Here is a 14,589-nt window from a genome sequence, read left to right on the forward strand (position 1 = left end):
GAATAGTACAAGTTATGCAGGAGAAAACACCTCCGAATCTCAGTAGCTTAAGTCAACAGACACTACCAATTGTACATGGTAGGCCTGGGCTTATTTAGGGACCCAGGCTTCATTTTGACACATGCCAGTGATCATGATCACTGATCACCATGCAGGGAAAAGAGTATGCTATGGTTTCTGCAACTGAAATGAAATGCTTCTGCTTGAAAATGATGCATGTCACTTTTCACAGGCCTGGTGGAAGCAAGTCACATGCCACTCCCAACTTCAAGAGGACAAGGAAAGGCACTCCTGCCATGAGCCTAGAAGGAGGCAAACCAAAGTTTTTGGTATTAATGATTACCAAAACCATTCAGACCCTGGGTAATTTATGCCTCTCTCAGCCTGTTTCCCTACCCACTAAATGAGCACAATCACTTTGTAAGGACTCCTTGTTGTAAGGACCCCTAACCAAATGGGGATTTTGATGATGAGGCAGGATGGCTGCATCCGACTGAAGCTTCCATCAGCTGAAAATCTTGGTCCCACCACAGGCAGCCCTGTAGCCCTCCATCAAGAGCTGTCTGCAGAATGGCCTTTGTCCAAAGATACATGCCAACCTTTTTGTCACTCACACACCTGAAGTCTTGAAGGATGTAGTTTCATTTCAATCAACAATATGCCATAGCTGTAGCTTGCTAGAAAGCTCAGTCTGGAACCATCAGCTATCTGGTTCATGTTGAAAGCTTGAGTTCACTTTGGCTTGAGAGTGTGAGGGTCATGGTGAATGCACCTTCTTCTAGGTTCTTCAAGTTTTCTCTTCGAATTGAGTCAGGTCACCAGGACTGCTTACTTGATTCCTCTCAGTTTCACTCCGCAGACACTCCCCAAGATGTCTGTTCTGAGTCAGCGATGAGCTAAGCCACAGAAATCCTTTGCCAACCAAGGATTGACGGCGCTCAGGGTAGTACCAAAAATACCCTGAAAAAGGGCATTTCCCAAACTTCCATGCAAACAGTTGTGACCACATTGCCGGAGCACTCAGCTGGCTCCTTTCCTACGGGTCGTTTTGCTATGCAGTCATTTGTCCTCTTCCTCCCTCCTCTGATAAACTAGGCTGTGAACTTTTTGAGAGTGGGGACCACTTTTTCATGCAGGTTTCACATCGGATGTGAAAATCTGGTACACAGTAGGTACTCAATGAATGTTCGCTGCACAAAAATGCTTCTGAAGATTCTTCATATAATACAAGATTACTTCCTTGTAGAATTTAGTGCCTAAATTGTCTAACTAATAATTAGTCTAGTTGAACTTCAGGCCTGAGATTCTAAGTAGCTAAAATAAGGCCAAAATGGGGGAGGGGGAATAGAAGGGCGAGGAAAAGGAGGACGTTCCACGCTGAGGGAGCAGATGTAGAGGCAGTAAAGCACAAGGTAATACCAGGCACGGGGAGTGCATCATTTAGCCTATAAGGTTAATACACGGGGTTAAAATGGGAAGCTGAAGCCAGATGCCAGTAGAGGGTCTAAGGTCAAAGTCCAGAAGGAAGAAACAGCAGGACTTTGATAGGGAACAATGAGAGGAAGGCTTAAAAGAATCGGTGTTGCATTAAAATTTGCAGCCAAGAGCTCCAACAACTGAAAGGCAGGATGGGCGGAGAAATATACTCCCAAAGCTTCCTCTTATTTATGTGCGCTCCCCGCATTCACAGAGGAATAAGCAGAACGCAGACTTCTCCCTTCCCCAGGGCCAAGACCAGGAGCTCCGCCTCTCCCCGTCACGTGGCCAGAGGCGTCCCTGGCACGTGACCTATCTCGCGCTAGGCCAATCAGCCTCTGCAGGGGCGGGAACGCGGAGTCCGAGGGGCAGGAGGATCGATTGAGACCGCCTCTTCTCGCGAGCCTTGACGCCGTTGCTCCTCAGCCGCCCACGGCCGGGAGCGAAGGTCTCGCGAGGCTTGGGCGCTGCGGCGGTAGGAGGACGGGGAAGGACGGAGCCGAGCCACGGCTGCCTCCCTCGCTCTCTCCCTCGAGCGCTCGCCCGCCCCCTCCCTCCCTCCCCTCCCTTCCCCGGCCCCGGCTCAGGCCTCGGCCCGTTCGCTGTTCGGTCTTCTGCAGGGAGAATGTCGGGCTCGTCGCTCCCCAGCGCCCTGGCCCTCTCGCTGTTGCTGGTCTCTGGCTCCCTCCTCCCAGGGCCAGGCGCCGCTCAGAACGGTAAGCGGGGCGCCGGGGGCGGGCCGGGCGGGGGCTGAGGGAAGCTGGCGGCCGGAGAGGGCCGTTCGGGGCCCGAGGAGGTGGTGGAGCCAGGGGAGGGGGGCCGGCAATCGGAGTCTGGGGGGCTGCGGGCCCGAGACGAGCAGATGCCGGTCGGGAGTTCGAAGAGGCGCTGGTGTGAGAACCGGAGGCGCCTATCTGAGAGGTGGGGGCGTCCGATAAGAGCCTGAGGTGTTGTTGACTTAGAGGCTCCACGTCGTGGGGCTTGTCGCTCCGAGTCGGGGAGGGGACCCCGAGGAAGCCGACGTGAGGAGCTGGCGTAGCGGGGGCGGCGAGGAGGGGGCGCAGCGTTTAAAGGCGGCACAAGACAGGCATTTGTGTTTAAGGTGACGGAGAGTGGTGTCAGGCTCCCCAAGAGAACACTGGGGTCACTGGGGTCGTCCAGGGTTCTACTGGGGCCCCGTAAGACTGGTGATATCCTTAAAAAATAAGAGAGACGTGGGGGGAAGGGAGTACTTAAGAATACTGAGCAGAGTACTAGAGCCTTAAGGAGGGGGTAAAGAATCAGGGAGCCTTGGCTGTGGAGGTGGAGAGAAGGTGGGTGGAAAGCCAAGATAGTGGGTTGACTGCAGTAGGGGATCTGGAAAGAGGAGCAGCAGTGGCTCTAAACGAGATGAGGGAAGAGAACTGGGTTTACTAAGGAGGGTGGAGTGTTGGGCATTCTAGGGTACTGGTTGGGAGAGCAAAAAGGAGTTTCTAAATAAGGAGAGGAAAAAGGAGAAGAGGATGGGGAGAAAGGGTTGAAACTGAGGTAGGGGAAATTATTTATTATAGAAATAAGGGTTTCTGGCTATAGAGATGGGGGTGAGGTAAGACAGAAAATAAGGGAAGGGAGTAAAATGCAAGAAGCCGGGGGTGTAATGTTGGTTTGCAGTGTGGAGGATATATTAGGGAAGGGAGGAGCTGAGTTTTGGCAAGTGCTGTTTGATATGGGTTGGGGCCTTTGGGAAGGCAGGGACACACAGCTGAAACTGCAGTGGTGGGATTGAGAGCAGTCACTGGAGAGAGAGAGAGATGGAGGAAGTGGGTTTTTAAGATCGAGAAGTTTCAAGACTGAAGAGACATTATTTCTGAGGAACATAAAAGTAGTCCCTGGGATGTGTGCAGGATACAGTGGAAAGGAGAGAATTGGGTTTTGAACTGAAGCTGTTTAGAGAAGATGGAGAAATGGTGGGGAAGTATGGTGAGGGGGGATCTAGACAAAAAAGACTCCGATTGTTAGAGGTGTGTGTTACAATTCAGCTGCTGAATTGATCTTTCAGAGATGAGATTAGAAGTATGGGAACCTGTTTCTGCTCTTGTGGAAACAACCTTTAAGAGGTTTAAAAAATGTTTTTATAGGAAAAAATTTATGAGGGTGAACTCATACATGACTGTACTGAAGAGTGAACTATAAATTCTTTTGTTAATTCTTCGATGTTTCTTTGTTGTTTGTTATGCTAGAACAATTTAAAATTACTCTTGTTGGAATAGCTGAAATTAAAATGGCTTTCATTAAAAAAACCAAAAACGAATGGAGTTAAGCATTCTAAGGAGAATCTAGGCTTAAAATGCTGAAGATTACAGTGAAAATATATCAGTAAAGATCGAAAAAGCATCAGTTAAATGTAAGTGTTTGTCATACCAAATTGTATAAATAAAATCTTATGTATGCTTCATGGCCTTGAATTATCACTGCAGAGGTCAGGAAGGAAACATTTTTCTGTCTCTAACATTGAATATATGAAGCATATTGGGTATTTTCCCTATTTTCCTCCAAAGCATGAGGCCACTAAGGAAGGCAAGGTAGAGTTAGTTTGATTTGTCTTATCAGTTTGTAGTCTGTGTTAACAATATGACTTAAGCCTAATACTAATTTCAGCTATTAAATTTGTGTAAAAAGCAAGGTTTCATTTGGCACAATAGGTGAGAGATTTTTGATCTCAACATGTTCAATCTCTGTGCTGGCATAGCTTCTTCAAAAATTTATAATACAGTGAAATTGTAGTTTCTTAGCAACTAAAGCAAGGTTTTTGGATGGGCCTACAAAGACTCATCTGGCTATTCTCAGTGATATGTGTTCTAAATACAGCATAGTGCAGCCTTTTCCTTGAAATGAGCTTGAATTCAGTCACATGACATGACTGGTGAAGTGAAGCTGAGCTTGTAGTTGACCCAAATGAATGTAAATTTAATTCAAGGAAGAAATGGCTATTTTTTTGAGTTTGAGTCCGTGTAGGTAAGGATGCCATTTTATAGCTTTTTATAGCATGTCTGTAAGATTAAAGCTTTCAATTGGTAATAGCTCTACAATCGTCTGCCCTCACGTCGTGGAGTTTGTATTTTCTTATAGTGTTTTTCAGAAATGGATACTATGCTCTGGATGATCTTGAAAAGTTGGATTATCTATTTAAAATGATGACTTTTTAAAAAATGTCCCCAAACCGAAGTATTTCTGGATTATGTGGTAGTTTAGACTGAGTATAGATGTTTTTCGTTATTCCTAAAATGAAGAATTTGGACTAGATGACTCTCAAGGTCTCTTCTAGCTGTGACCCATTACCATAGAGATTTTTCATTTAGATAGAATTTGTTTCCCATCCAAACAGTTAGACTTGTAGGACCATAGTTTCAAGTAAAATCCTCTTTAACGTGTCATTTTAAAGGAAGAAACCTGTCCTAAGATATAACCTTCCTGGTAAGACTTTGAAAGCTTTAGAGTGAAATTAAAATTGAATAAGTATAAACCAGACAGTATTATATGATGATCAAGAGCACAGACTCTGGATCCTGATAGACCTGGGTTTGAGTCCCATCTCTTGGTGGCTGAGTGACCTTGAGTAAGATGCTTAATACTTCCAAGTCTCAGTTTTATCATCTGTAAAATGGGGTTTATAATAATGCCCATCCCCTAGGGATGATGTGAGAATTAAATGAGACAATGACCATAAAGCACTTAGGTTTCTGCCTGGCATATAGTGAGTCTCAGTAGGGAGTAAAGTTTTACTATATGTAACATTTGTTACTATATGTAACATATGTTACTATATGTAACATATGCTACATTACTATATGTAGCATAACAATACTATATGTACTAAATGTTTGCTTACTGTAGTGAGTAAATATTATCTATTACTATTATTATCCTTTAAAAATACCATTATTAATTATTTTTCTTCATGTATATATCAAGCATTTAATTGTTAATGCTGCTCACTGTCATCTTGAAAAAAGTTAAGTAGGCCATTTGAAGGCCCCAGATTTGTGCTTTTTGCTTATGTAACTTTTTTATAGAAGTGACCAGCTGTGCTGCCTCTGCAATTGTAGATTCTGATGAGGAAGTTCATACTTCCATTTAATTGTCTGGGAGGTTTCATGGTTTTCTTTCTCTTTCAGTGAACTAAATATCTTTTCATGGCTAGGTAGCACCTTTTCATAGCATCTCATTGTTGTGAATAAGAGAAATAGAATGTAGTGCCTGGCACACAGTGAAGTGTTGGAGATGTTAACTGATGAATGAATGTGAAGTGTAAAAATGTAATATATTCATACTGAAAATATAAAAATAGACAATTAACACTGTTTAGGGGGAGAAGATGAGTCGAATGATCTAAAATGAGTTTATTAATGATCTAAATTTTAAGAAACCATTTTGCTTGGGTGATACTAGATAGTTGTGAACATTGTGCTTTGTAACAGTGCCAGTATTTGCATTAGATGATTCATGAATCTTTTTCTTTTCTGTCAAGTGCTGTTTGCTTCAGTGGTTTGGCAGTTTCTCTCCCTGAGTATGTTTTTAGACGTTTGCTATTGATAGTGCATCTCTCCTTTGGGTGAACTAAAATGAGCAGTGGAAGACGTGTTATCTATAGCAGCTGTGGCACAAATGACACGCCAAATATCAAGCAGCAAATCTTAACATAATTAGTCCAAATAAGATTTTAAATGACCAGAAGAAACTGTTTGCCTTGGAATTTATTAGCATTTCCTAAGGAGATCATAAGCCTCCAGACTCTCGGGCAACTGACAACAGTGTCACTACTGATGTAATGAAGCACCCAGGCATGAGAAATTGGTCAGGGGACCAGGGTGGTAAGGCCATGTTACAACATCAGGATCTGTTCCTGGGCTCTAGTCTTTGTTTTTCAAGATTCCTGGATCCAAATTAGAAAAAGATGCAGGTAGGTTTTTGTGTTGTCAGACATAACAGAGCTTAACGTGTTAGTGTACCAAGGTTTAAAACAATAAAGGCAAAAGTATTTATATGTAAATGTACCCTACAGTCCAAACATTCACCATAAATTAAGATTGAAGTTCATTACAGATCTGACTGTGTGTGAGTTACACAGATCCTCATGAAAAATTAGACTGTTTTGTCTTGAAGGAATCCCTTGATTTTTCTCAATACAGTTTTAATGTGAAACATTTTCTCCTCCTGTGGAGTATACCTTTAGACATTAATAAAAGACAAAATATAATTGTATTGTCTTTATTTTTATTTTTTTAATAAAAGTAAATAACTGGGCCGGCAGAGATGACTGGATACGATTAGAAAAGTGCTCTGTCAATTTGGACATTGTTTTTCATTTATTTAGTTTGAGCTACTTTTTCAGAGTAAGATGTTTCATATTTAAAATCTGAAATTTTGCTGCGTCTATGTAAAGGTGTTTTTTCAAGACAATTTGGGAAGGAGATAAGGTGTTAATATCTGTACAAATGAAGCATGTAGGAAAATAATGAATGAGACTGTTTTGGATATCACACAGGAGATGTTCAATAAAAACTTGAATAAAATTATGCAAAGAAATTTTGGAAGAAGTGAATTGTGTGAAAAAATTTCTGAGGCAGTCTATTCAGTTTGTTTACAGTGAGCACAGTCTGGACAGGATCAGAAGTAGAGAATGAAGTTATAAGAGAAAAGACAGAAGAAAGGCTGTAGTAATTGTACAAGGAGAAAAACAGGAAGCAAGAATGAGGAATGAATCTTCCTTTGACAAGCATCTGGAAAAATAGAATCTGTTAGAAAGAATAAATAGACCAGGGTCCTCTAAAGTATATCTGAACATCAAAATTGAAATATGTAATGATGCAAAATCGCCGCCTGTGAACAGTCGGCCTTGCTTTCAGTGTTCCTCTTTAAACAAAACACTATCATTTTACATGAATTTTTATAAATGCCATTGGTGATATGGAGCTTAATTTTAAGCACCTTAGATAATGCATTTTTAAATTGTGAGGTTCTTGTGGATTTTTTTTCCCCCGGAATTGCTAATTTTAGTTGGTAAGGATTAGCTTTGTGAAAGCAGGAAACTTCTCCAGTAAAACTGGTTGAATATAAACTGTTGCATTTTATAGGCTTATATATATAGAAGTAAACTTCTCACTGAATTAAAAGTAAAATACTGTACTGATCCTATGTAAAAACATTATTCCAAAGGTATTGATGTTTACATTAAAAACTTGAATATACAAGTAAATTGTATGGTTTTCAGGTTTATTCAAGATTCAGGATTTGTACAATTCCAGTTTACTATGTCGTCTAAAATTGAAAGTAGGCCTAATTTTTTTGTTGTTGTTGCTTGCTTTTGTGTATATGCAAAAATAGACGTTTATTAATCAAACTTAATTAACTTGAGGTCACTTTTTCATTATTGTTGAGAACTTTTAATTGGTCTGTGTGGAAATGGGGGTTTACTAAATACTTAAAGAATTCCCGTAGTTATCTACATTTATTTGCATACAGTAAGTCAGTGGTAAATTTATTTGATGTTCCTCCCACATCTACTGTTTTTTTTGTTTTGTTTCTTGTTTTCGTTGTGTTTCAAATTTAAAAAACCTAGTCTTATCTCTTCGTTAAAACTGTGGCCGTTTGATGGAAAGTTTGATGGAAACATATTGTGTTAAGTTCCTTGTACTAAAAAGTACTGAATGGTATTCTTTTGCATTTCTGGAAACAATTATGGAATGTTTTAAGACTAACCTTCTAAAAAAAAAAAGACTAACCTTCTTTCTAAATAATCTTATTTACTGGAACCTTAGGGTACGCTTTATGTTTTTTTCCAGAAGTATGTCAATTTGGATATGCTTTGCTTCCCTTTGCTTTGTCTTGATTTATATCATTGTTACACCCAACTATTGCTTCAAATTGACTAGACAGTGAAATATAATGAGATGATTTGAGATCACTCTGAAGGTGTCAGGATTCTGTATATTATGTAAGGCTCTATTATTAGAAAACATAAAGTTCCAAATTGCACCCATAGTTTTAATCCTATCCAAATGTATACTCACATTCTAAAAGTGATTAAATATAAAATACAAGATAATATGTCCTTTGTGACAGAATACTAACAAGGCAAAATGTTCCATAAGCAGTAAGATACATTTAAAAAAAAAAGTGAGAGTGTGCTTGCATATATAAATTATGTCATCGATTTTTCTTCCTGATGATAGTATTTGTAAACCACTGGACTACATGATGTGTAAATTCCCTTCCAGTTCTAAAATAACACAGTGCTATGGACCTTACAGTTTAGGTAGGTACTGCTTCTAATGGTTAAAAGGCCTAGAGAGAGAATATTTTGTTTCAATAAATTTTTTGAAACTAACTTTTTGGAATTAAGGAAAATTGAATTTGAGGCCATGCACTGTTTTGAAATCCAACTGCCTGTAAACCTACTTCAGACAACACTTGTAGTTCATGTTTCAAAGAAGGCAGAATGGTGTCTGTTATAGAGATAGCATATTAAGCTTGCTAGGAAAATTGCCAGTGTGAATTAAACAATTAAGAAATGAAAATCACTGCCAGGTAGGTAGATATTTTGTGTTCTCTTTGTTGGTTGAAAAGTAGTTGACTGTTGAAGAGGCAGTGAAGCACACTTAACTAATTGTATTTTTATGTTATCCTTTGAGAAGTTTTGCTTTCTGTTTATGAATTAATTTCTCCTGTCCCTATGCATTTGTTAAAGACCTTTAAACCTGTCCATTATAGTTGAACAGGGCACCCCAAGCGTTACCTGAATTAAATCTGAGCAAGTTTGTAGATATTCCTTAGAAACAGTGTGTCAAAGTCTCAGCTTATAAATTTATTCGTTATACTACCTTATTGGGTAGGTCCATTTCCTAATTTTTCCTTTTTACATTTTGTTAGAATTTCAAACATTAGAAAGTAGAATGAATAATGTAATAAACTCCCATATAACCATCATGTGTCAACAGTTATTAGCCACATCCTTGCTGTTTATTAATTTAAAAATAACCTGAAAAATTAACATTGCAAACTAAAATTTTCTAGGTGCTGAAATGTAGTTAGTTAGGGATTAACTTACATTAGTAAAATAGAAATAATTTGGTTCATATGTAATTATGTTGTAATGACTTTAAAAATATAAAAGCCCTTTAGCAAAAGGCTTTCAAACTTTTGTCTTGACCCAGATAAGGAAATAGACTTTATTTGTGGCTAAGTATATGCAGAAATATGTAACGTTTTGTGAAATAATACCTTTCCTTACTCTGTAATGTATTTGAAGGAAACCATTGTGACCTTCTAAATTGATTTCATAATTCATTAACAGGCTATGAAACTCATGTTTGAAAAACAGAGCATTTTCAAGTATGGAGTAGTTTTGTTTTATTTTTATATACTATGTAGTCTGAAGCAATATGATGATTTTTGTAAACATAAGGACTTTCACGAGGCATTTATCAGTAATATCAACATGTACTGTTATTAGTCATCATTAGTAAAGAAAATATAGCATTGTTTAATTAATATGTTACCCATTACTTATATAATATTGATTCCCCCTCTTCATTTGAATTTCAGAAAAAGGGAAAGCTACAATAATTTGAATATCATAAGCAAAGCACAAGTTTCCCAGTATATTTAGTTGTCCTTTCTTTTAAATTAGCGCTTATAGTCATTATTCCCTGGCCCTACCTTTGAGTTATTGCTTGAGTACAGGACTGGGAGCACTACAGTTTATTCTGAGCTGAATGCTTACACATTTCTGGTGAGTACAGAATGACTTGAACACTGGCCAAGGGAAGAGATGGAAAGCAGAACCATCACTGAAGAGTCATTTGCCTTTCCTGTTTAAGATCCTAGAGTAGCAACTTTATTTTCTTATTTTTAGACATTGCTTCTTGAAGGAAACAAAGGCAAGATGTCCTGTACTGTGTTGGCAACTATCTGTGAAATAATTTTCAATCCATAGATTGAATGAATTCGTTAAATTTAATTTAGGATTTTTTGTGATTATACAAGTTTAACAGGTTGGAAACCATTGTGGAGCACCTGGAAAAAATAGCTAAGCAGCTCCAGCATGGAAATTAATATCATTTATGCTTAATCTCAAATAATTCATCAAGGAAGATGAAATAAATGGCCTTAATGCAAACCAGGAAGCTGGAAAAGAGAAAGTATAAAGAGGTTTCAAATTACTTACAGTGAACTGTCATTGAATTACCCTTAGACAAAGAAGATAGTGATCACATATCAAAATTATGGTTTCTATTTTCTTACTAGGATTGAACTCCAAGTAATTACGAACACTTTCCAACCACATTTAGGAAAAGATGCAGATAGTTCTACATTGATGGTAGCATGAGACTTAGGAGAAAAGCCTGAAGGAGCTAAAATTAGGAAAAGGGAGCACTAGGGGGATGTGATTATCTATTAATACCTTCAAGGTAGCAGTGTAAATGAAGTAAGGGAATTAGGCAGTCTCCAAAGATGGATGGGCTGTATCAAAGAGCAGTGGCCTAGACCACTGGGAAGAAAAGCATAGGTTTAGTATTAAAAAGGTGATTTAAATGAAACTAGCAGAAGAATAGAGTTATTTGCAGTCACTCATAGTTAGAGCCATTATAAGTAGGGCAAAGAGCTGGTTGACAGGGACTTCATAAAACAAGAGAATATCTCTTTCTGTTATATCTATTACTCATTTAGGAGTTCAAGAGGAGAAAAAAACCTTTATGGGAATGAATAGGAAATGTGATGGGCTTTCCAGAAGTTTTTTTTTTTTTTGGCTATGCCACTCAGCTTGCAGGATCTTAGTTCCCTGACCAGGGATTGAACCCAGGCCTTCAGCAGTGAAAGCGCAGAGTCCTAACCACTGGACTGCCAGGGAATTCCCTTTCCAGAAGTTTTTAAGGGTCAGAAATTGGTTTGTTTCTAACTCTAAATTTCTATGATTATGAATTCAAGAAAAATGGTAGATTAACTTTGGAATCCATTAAAGTAGCTTTTAAGACCTGCCTATAATACTTTAAACAGGATTCTGTTTATTGTGACCTTCATAAACAGCTGTTTTGTTTAGTTATCAAAAATCTACACTGAAATTTTTCCAATCTCTGTTTCACACACAGAAGCATAAGCTTTGTAAGAGTTCATTCACTAGACTGGATGGAACCTAGTAAAAGTTTAACCTTTGGCTTTAAGAAATTAGACTTTTCTTTTGTGTGGTACATTTTAGCTATTAAGAAAGCCTTATCATCAGGAAATGAGCACTTCCAGACTAACTCTTAAGGCTTCTCAGTCAAAATACTGCTGTGACAGAAGCCCCAGCCTGTTTTATGAGTGGAGCTGGTGCTGCAGTACTTTGGTAGAGATGGGAGCTCACTTTAATTAGCTCGAAGACTGTAGGGTTGCTAGGTAAAATGCAGGACACCCATATATATTTGAATTTCAGATAAACAACGAAGAATTTTTATTTCGTACATCTGGTGATCCTAGAAATGTCTTTTTTGCTGTTTTGACCTTCCATTTAGAACTTAACCAAGAGTCTTGTAATTTGGTTAGTTTTTGTGTATTAAAAGAAACCTTTAAAAAGTAGACTTAATATGAGCAAAATCATGTTACATTGCAAATTTTGTATGAGTAAGTGTAGTTTAGGGTAGTATTATTTTATTCTGGTTACATCACATTTCTGTATGGTTTTTTTCCTTCAATTCTGCTACCTTACATTTGACAGAGTAAGTTTTTCATTTATTCTCTAAAAATTAAAGCTATTTTCAAGAAGGGTGTGAGGAGAGGGCCTCAGGCTGTTTGTTTTGTTTTGTTTTGTTTTTTTAGCAATTCCCCTTTTCTCTCCTTACCTAAAATATTTTAAAATTTAGGGCACTATTGTCTGAGGGTATATGATAGAGATGTTTCTGGGGCTATTGGTTCAAGGATTGTCCTTTTTCAGTTTTTGCTTAGGGGCTTGGAACATATTTGCATTTTTGTCTTGAAAGAAGAAAAGGAATGAATGAAGAGGTGACTGACCACACCCTTTTCTTCCTAGTGGGTTCAGAATAATTTTAACTTGCTTAATTATAACCACCCGATTTAGAGTCAGGGAAACTGAATGAGGGATGTAATTTCTTTATTGTTAAATTTCAGTACTAAGACAAAATCATGGTTTCATGAGATTTATTGTAAGGTCTTTGATCAGAGGTCTGTCACTGTGTCAGTCATTCAGTATAAGAGATCACCTTCTTTTGGTGTGGACTGGGGTGAGGTGGCTATAAGAATAATAAGAATTGAACAGTGTGATAGGCCCCAGGGTGAATGATATTAAGTAACATAAAGCATGATCATAACTATACTTAAACATATTTCTTTGAAATATATTTAAGGCAGTTTTAAGAAGTATTAAAAATAACTCAAGGTTTTTATGAAACTAGAAAATTAACTTTGATGCCTAAACTGAGTTGAAGACAATAGTACTGGATAAGTAAATTGATACAGTCTGTCACCCTTGTAAATGTAAAATGTAAATAAAAACTATGTTCAAAAGGTCGTTTTGTAGGGCAATGTAGTTGCATGGAAAGAGCGCTGGATTTGGCAGTAGCTTTAAATTGTTTCTATTTCAGTTCCTGTGGTTTCTATTTTTTAAATTAGTATAATAATCTGTTGGGTTTTTATGAGATTAGATGATAATGTATGGAAAGTGCTTTATAAACTGCTTTACTGTAGAGTGGCATGTATGTATAGCTTTGAATTATAGGGCCTGGTACTTAAAAAGTGTTTACTTTTAATGGGTTAACTACAACTCTGGTAGTTCATAGGAAAGTGAAGAGGAAAATAAAGTTCTAGTGAGAAGGGCCAGATTATTTCAGGGTTGGTTTTATGACTATATCATATCATAACGTGCATTCTAGATGGTTGTTACCAGACTAGCCTTTTCACTGAATTATCTCCCTCTACGAGGGAAGGTCAATATTGACTTTTTTGTAATCTTTGTTACGTACCTCCCAGTACTGTTCTCAAGTTAAACCTAGTTACAGGGACACCGTGTTACCCTTCATCCTCCTTCTCTCCCTACCCCAGGTATGTAACAGAAAGCAATGTCAGGTATCTTTCTTGTATCCTCTCTTTATTAACACATTTTTGTAACTCGCCTTTGCTGTCCTGAAGTGAAATTCATAGGTGTTTTATCCTACATGCACACTATTAAGAAAAAAAATATATATATATAATCCCTTGAATGTAATATAAAGGAGAAAATAACTTGGTAAGATGTTTATTCAGTAGTTCAGTCTAAATGCTCAGGCATGACTACACAGAAAGACAATGAAGTAGTCTGCTGTTTTTGTCCATATGTAGAAAAACCAGGAATGTGACAGTTACAAGTGCAGACTTGTGCTGTAATAGTGACTCAGATATCACAGGTGGCATTGCTGTTGATAATGTGATTTTCTGAAAAGGTGAACAACTCTTGGTAAAGTTCCAAATGAAGCAAAAGTACAATCTCTCCTCACTTTACACAGTAACTGCATTCCTGGAAAGTTGAATGATGATTAAAATCATGCAAGAGTACTTTGTGGTGTATTTAAAACAGAGCTATGTTCTAGGCTCAGACCAGGTTTTCATCTTGAATGTCATTTGAAAGTTGTGTAGGAAGAGGGACAATTCTTTGTTGTGCAAGACTTTTCCTACTTTGTGGGATATTGAAGATCCCTGGTCCCAGCCCACTAAAGGCTGGTAATGCTGTCCCAATCATTGTGTTAACCAAAAATATACCCACAAATTTTCAGAATGCTCCATAAAAGTCAGAGCGGCCCCTGTTGAGAATATCTCCATTTTGTGTCTGCACTTGTAAGTATCCTCTGATAAAGGATTACAGCACCTAGTTCCTGGGACAACCCCTGGTCAAAGCCACACCTCTTCTAGGAACGGACACGCAAGGAGAGCAGCTGTTCACTTGTTTTTATTCTTTTTGTTGACATGCATTAAAGCAGGGATTGCAAACTCATTTACCATAGGAGCTAGGCAAAGTACCTTTTGCTAAAGTGGAGAATATAATGCATGCTTTGACTGAAAACACTGAAAGCTGGGCTTTTAAAAATACTGTGCTGGTCAAATAAAACT

General features: G+C 38.3%; 1 protein-coding gene across 6 annotated transcripts in view; it reads left to right on the top strand.

The window, feature by feature from the left end:
• The first annotated feature begins 1,914 nt into the window (after positions 1 to 1,914).
• NPTN (neuroplastin) overlaps positions 1,915 to 14,589 on the top strand; it is a 61,427-nt gene continuing 48,752 nt past the window's right edge. For 3 of the 6 annotated variants that reach the window (XM_032621880.1, XM_032621882.1, XM_032621879.1), the window contains exon 1: positions 1,943 to 2,192. In XM_032621880.1, coding sequence (XP_032477771.1) covers positions 2,102 to 2,192 — 91 coding nt within the window. In that variant the 5' untranslated portion in view covers positions 1,943 to 2,101. Of the gene's footprint in view, positions 2,193 to 14,589 lie in introns of all 6 variants that reach the window. The other 3 variants (XM_032621881.1, XM_032621878.1, XM_032621877.1) reach the window with 3 other exon arrangements.

The sequence above is a fragment of the Phocoena sinus genome, chromosome 2 (assembly GCF_008692025.1).
Source record: "Phocoena sinus isolate mPhoSin1 chromosome 2, mPhoSin1.pri, whole genome shotgun sequence".
In the NCBI taxonomy this organism is placed as follows: Eukaryota; Metazoa; Chordata; class Mammalia; order Artiodactyla; family Phocoenidae; genus Phocoena; species Phocoena sinus.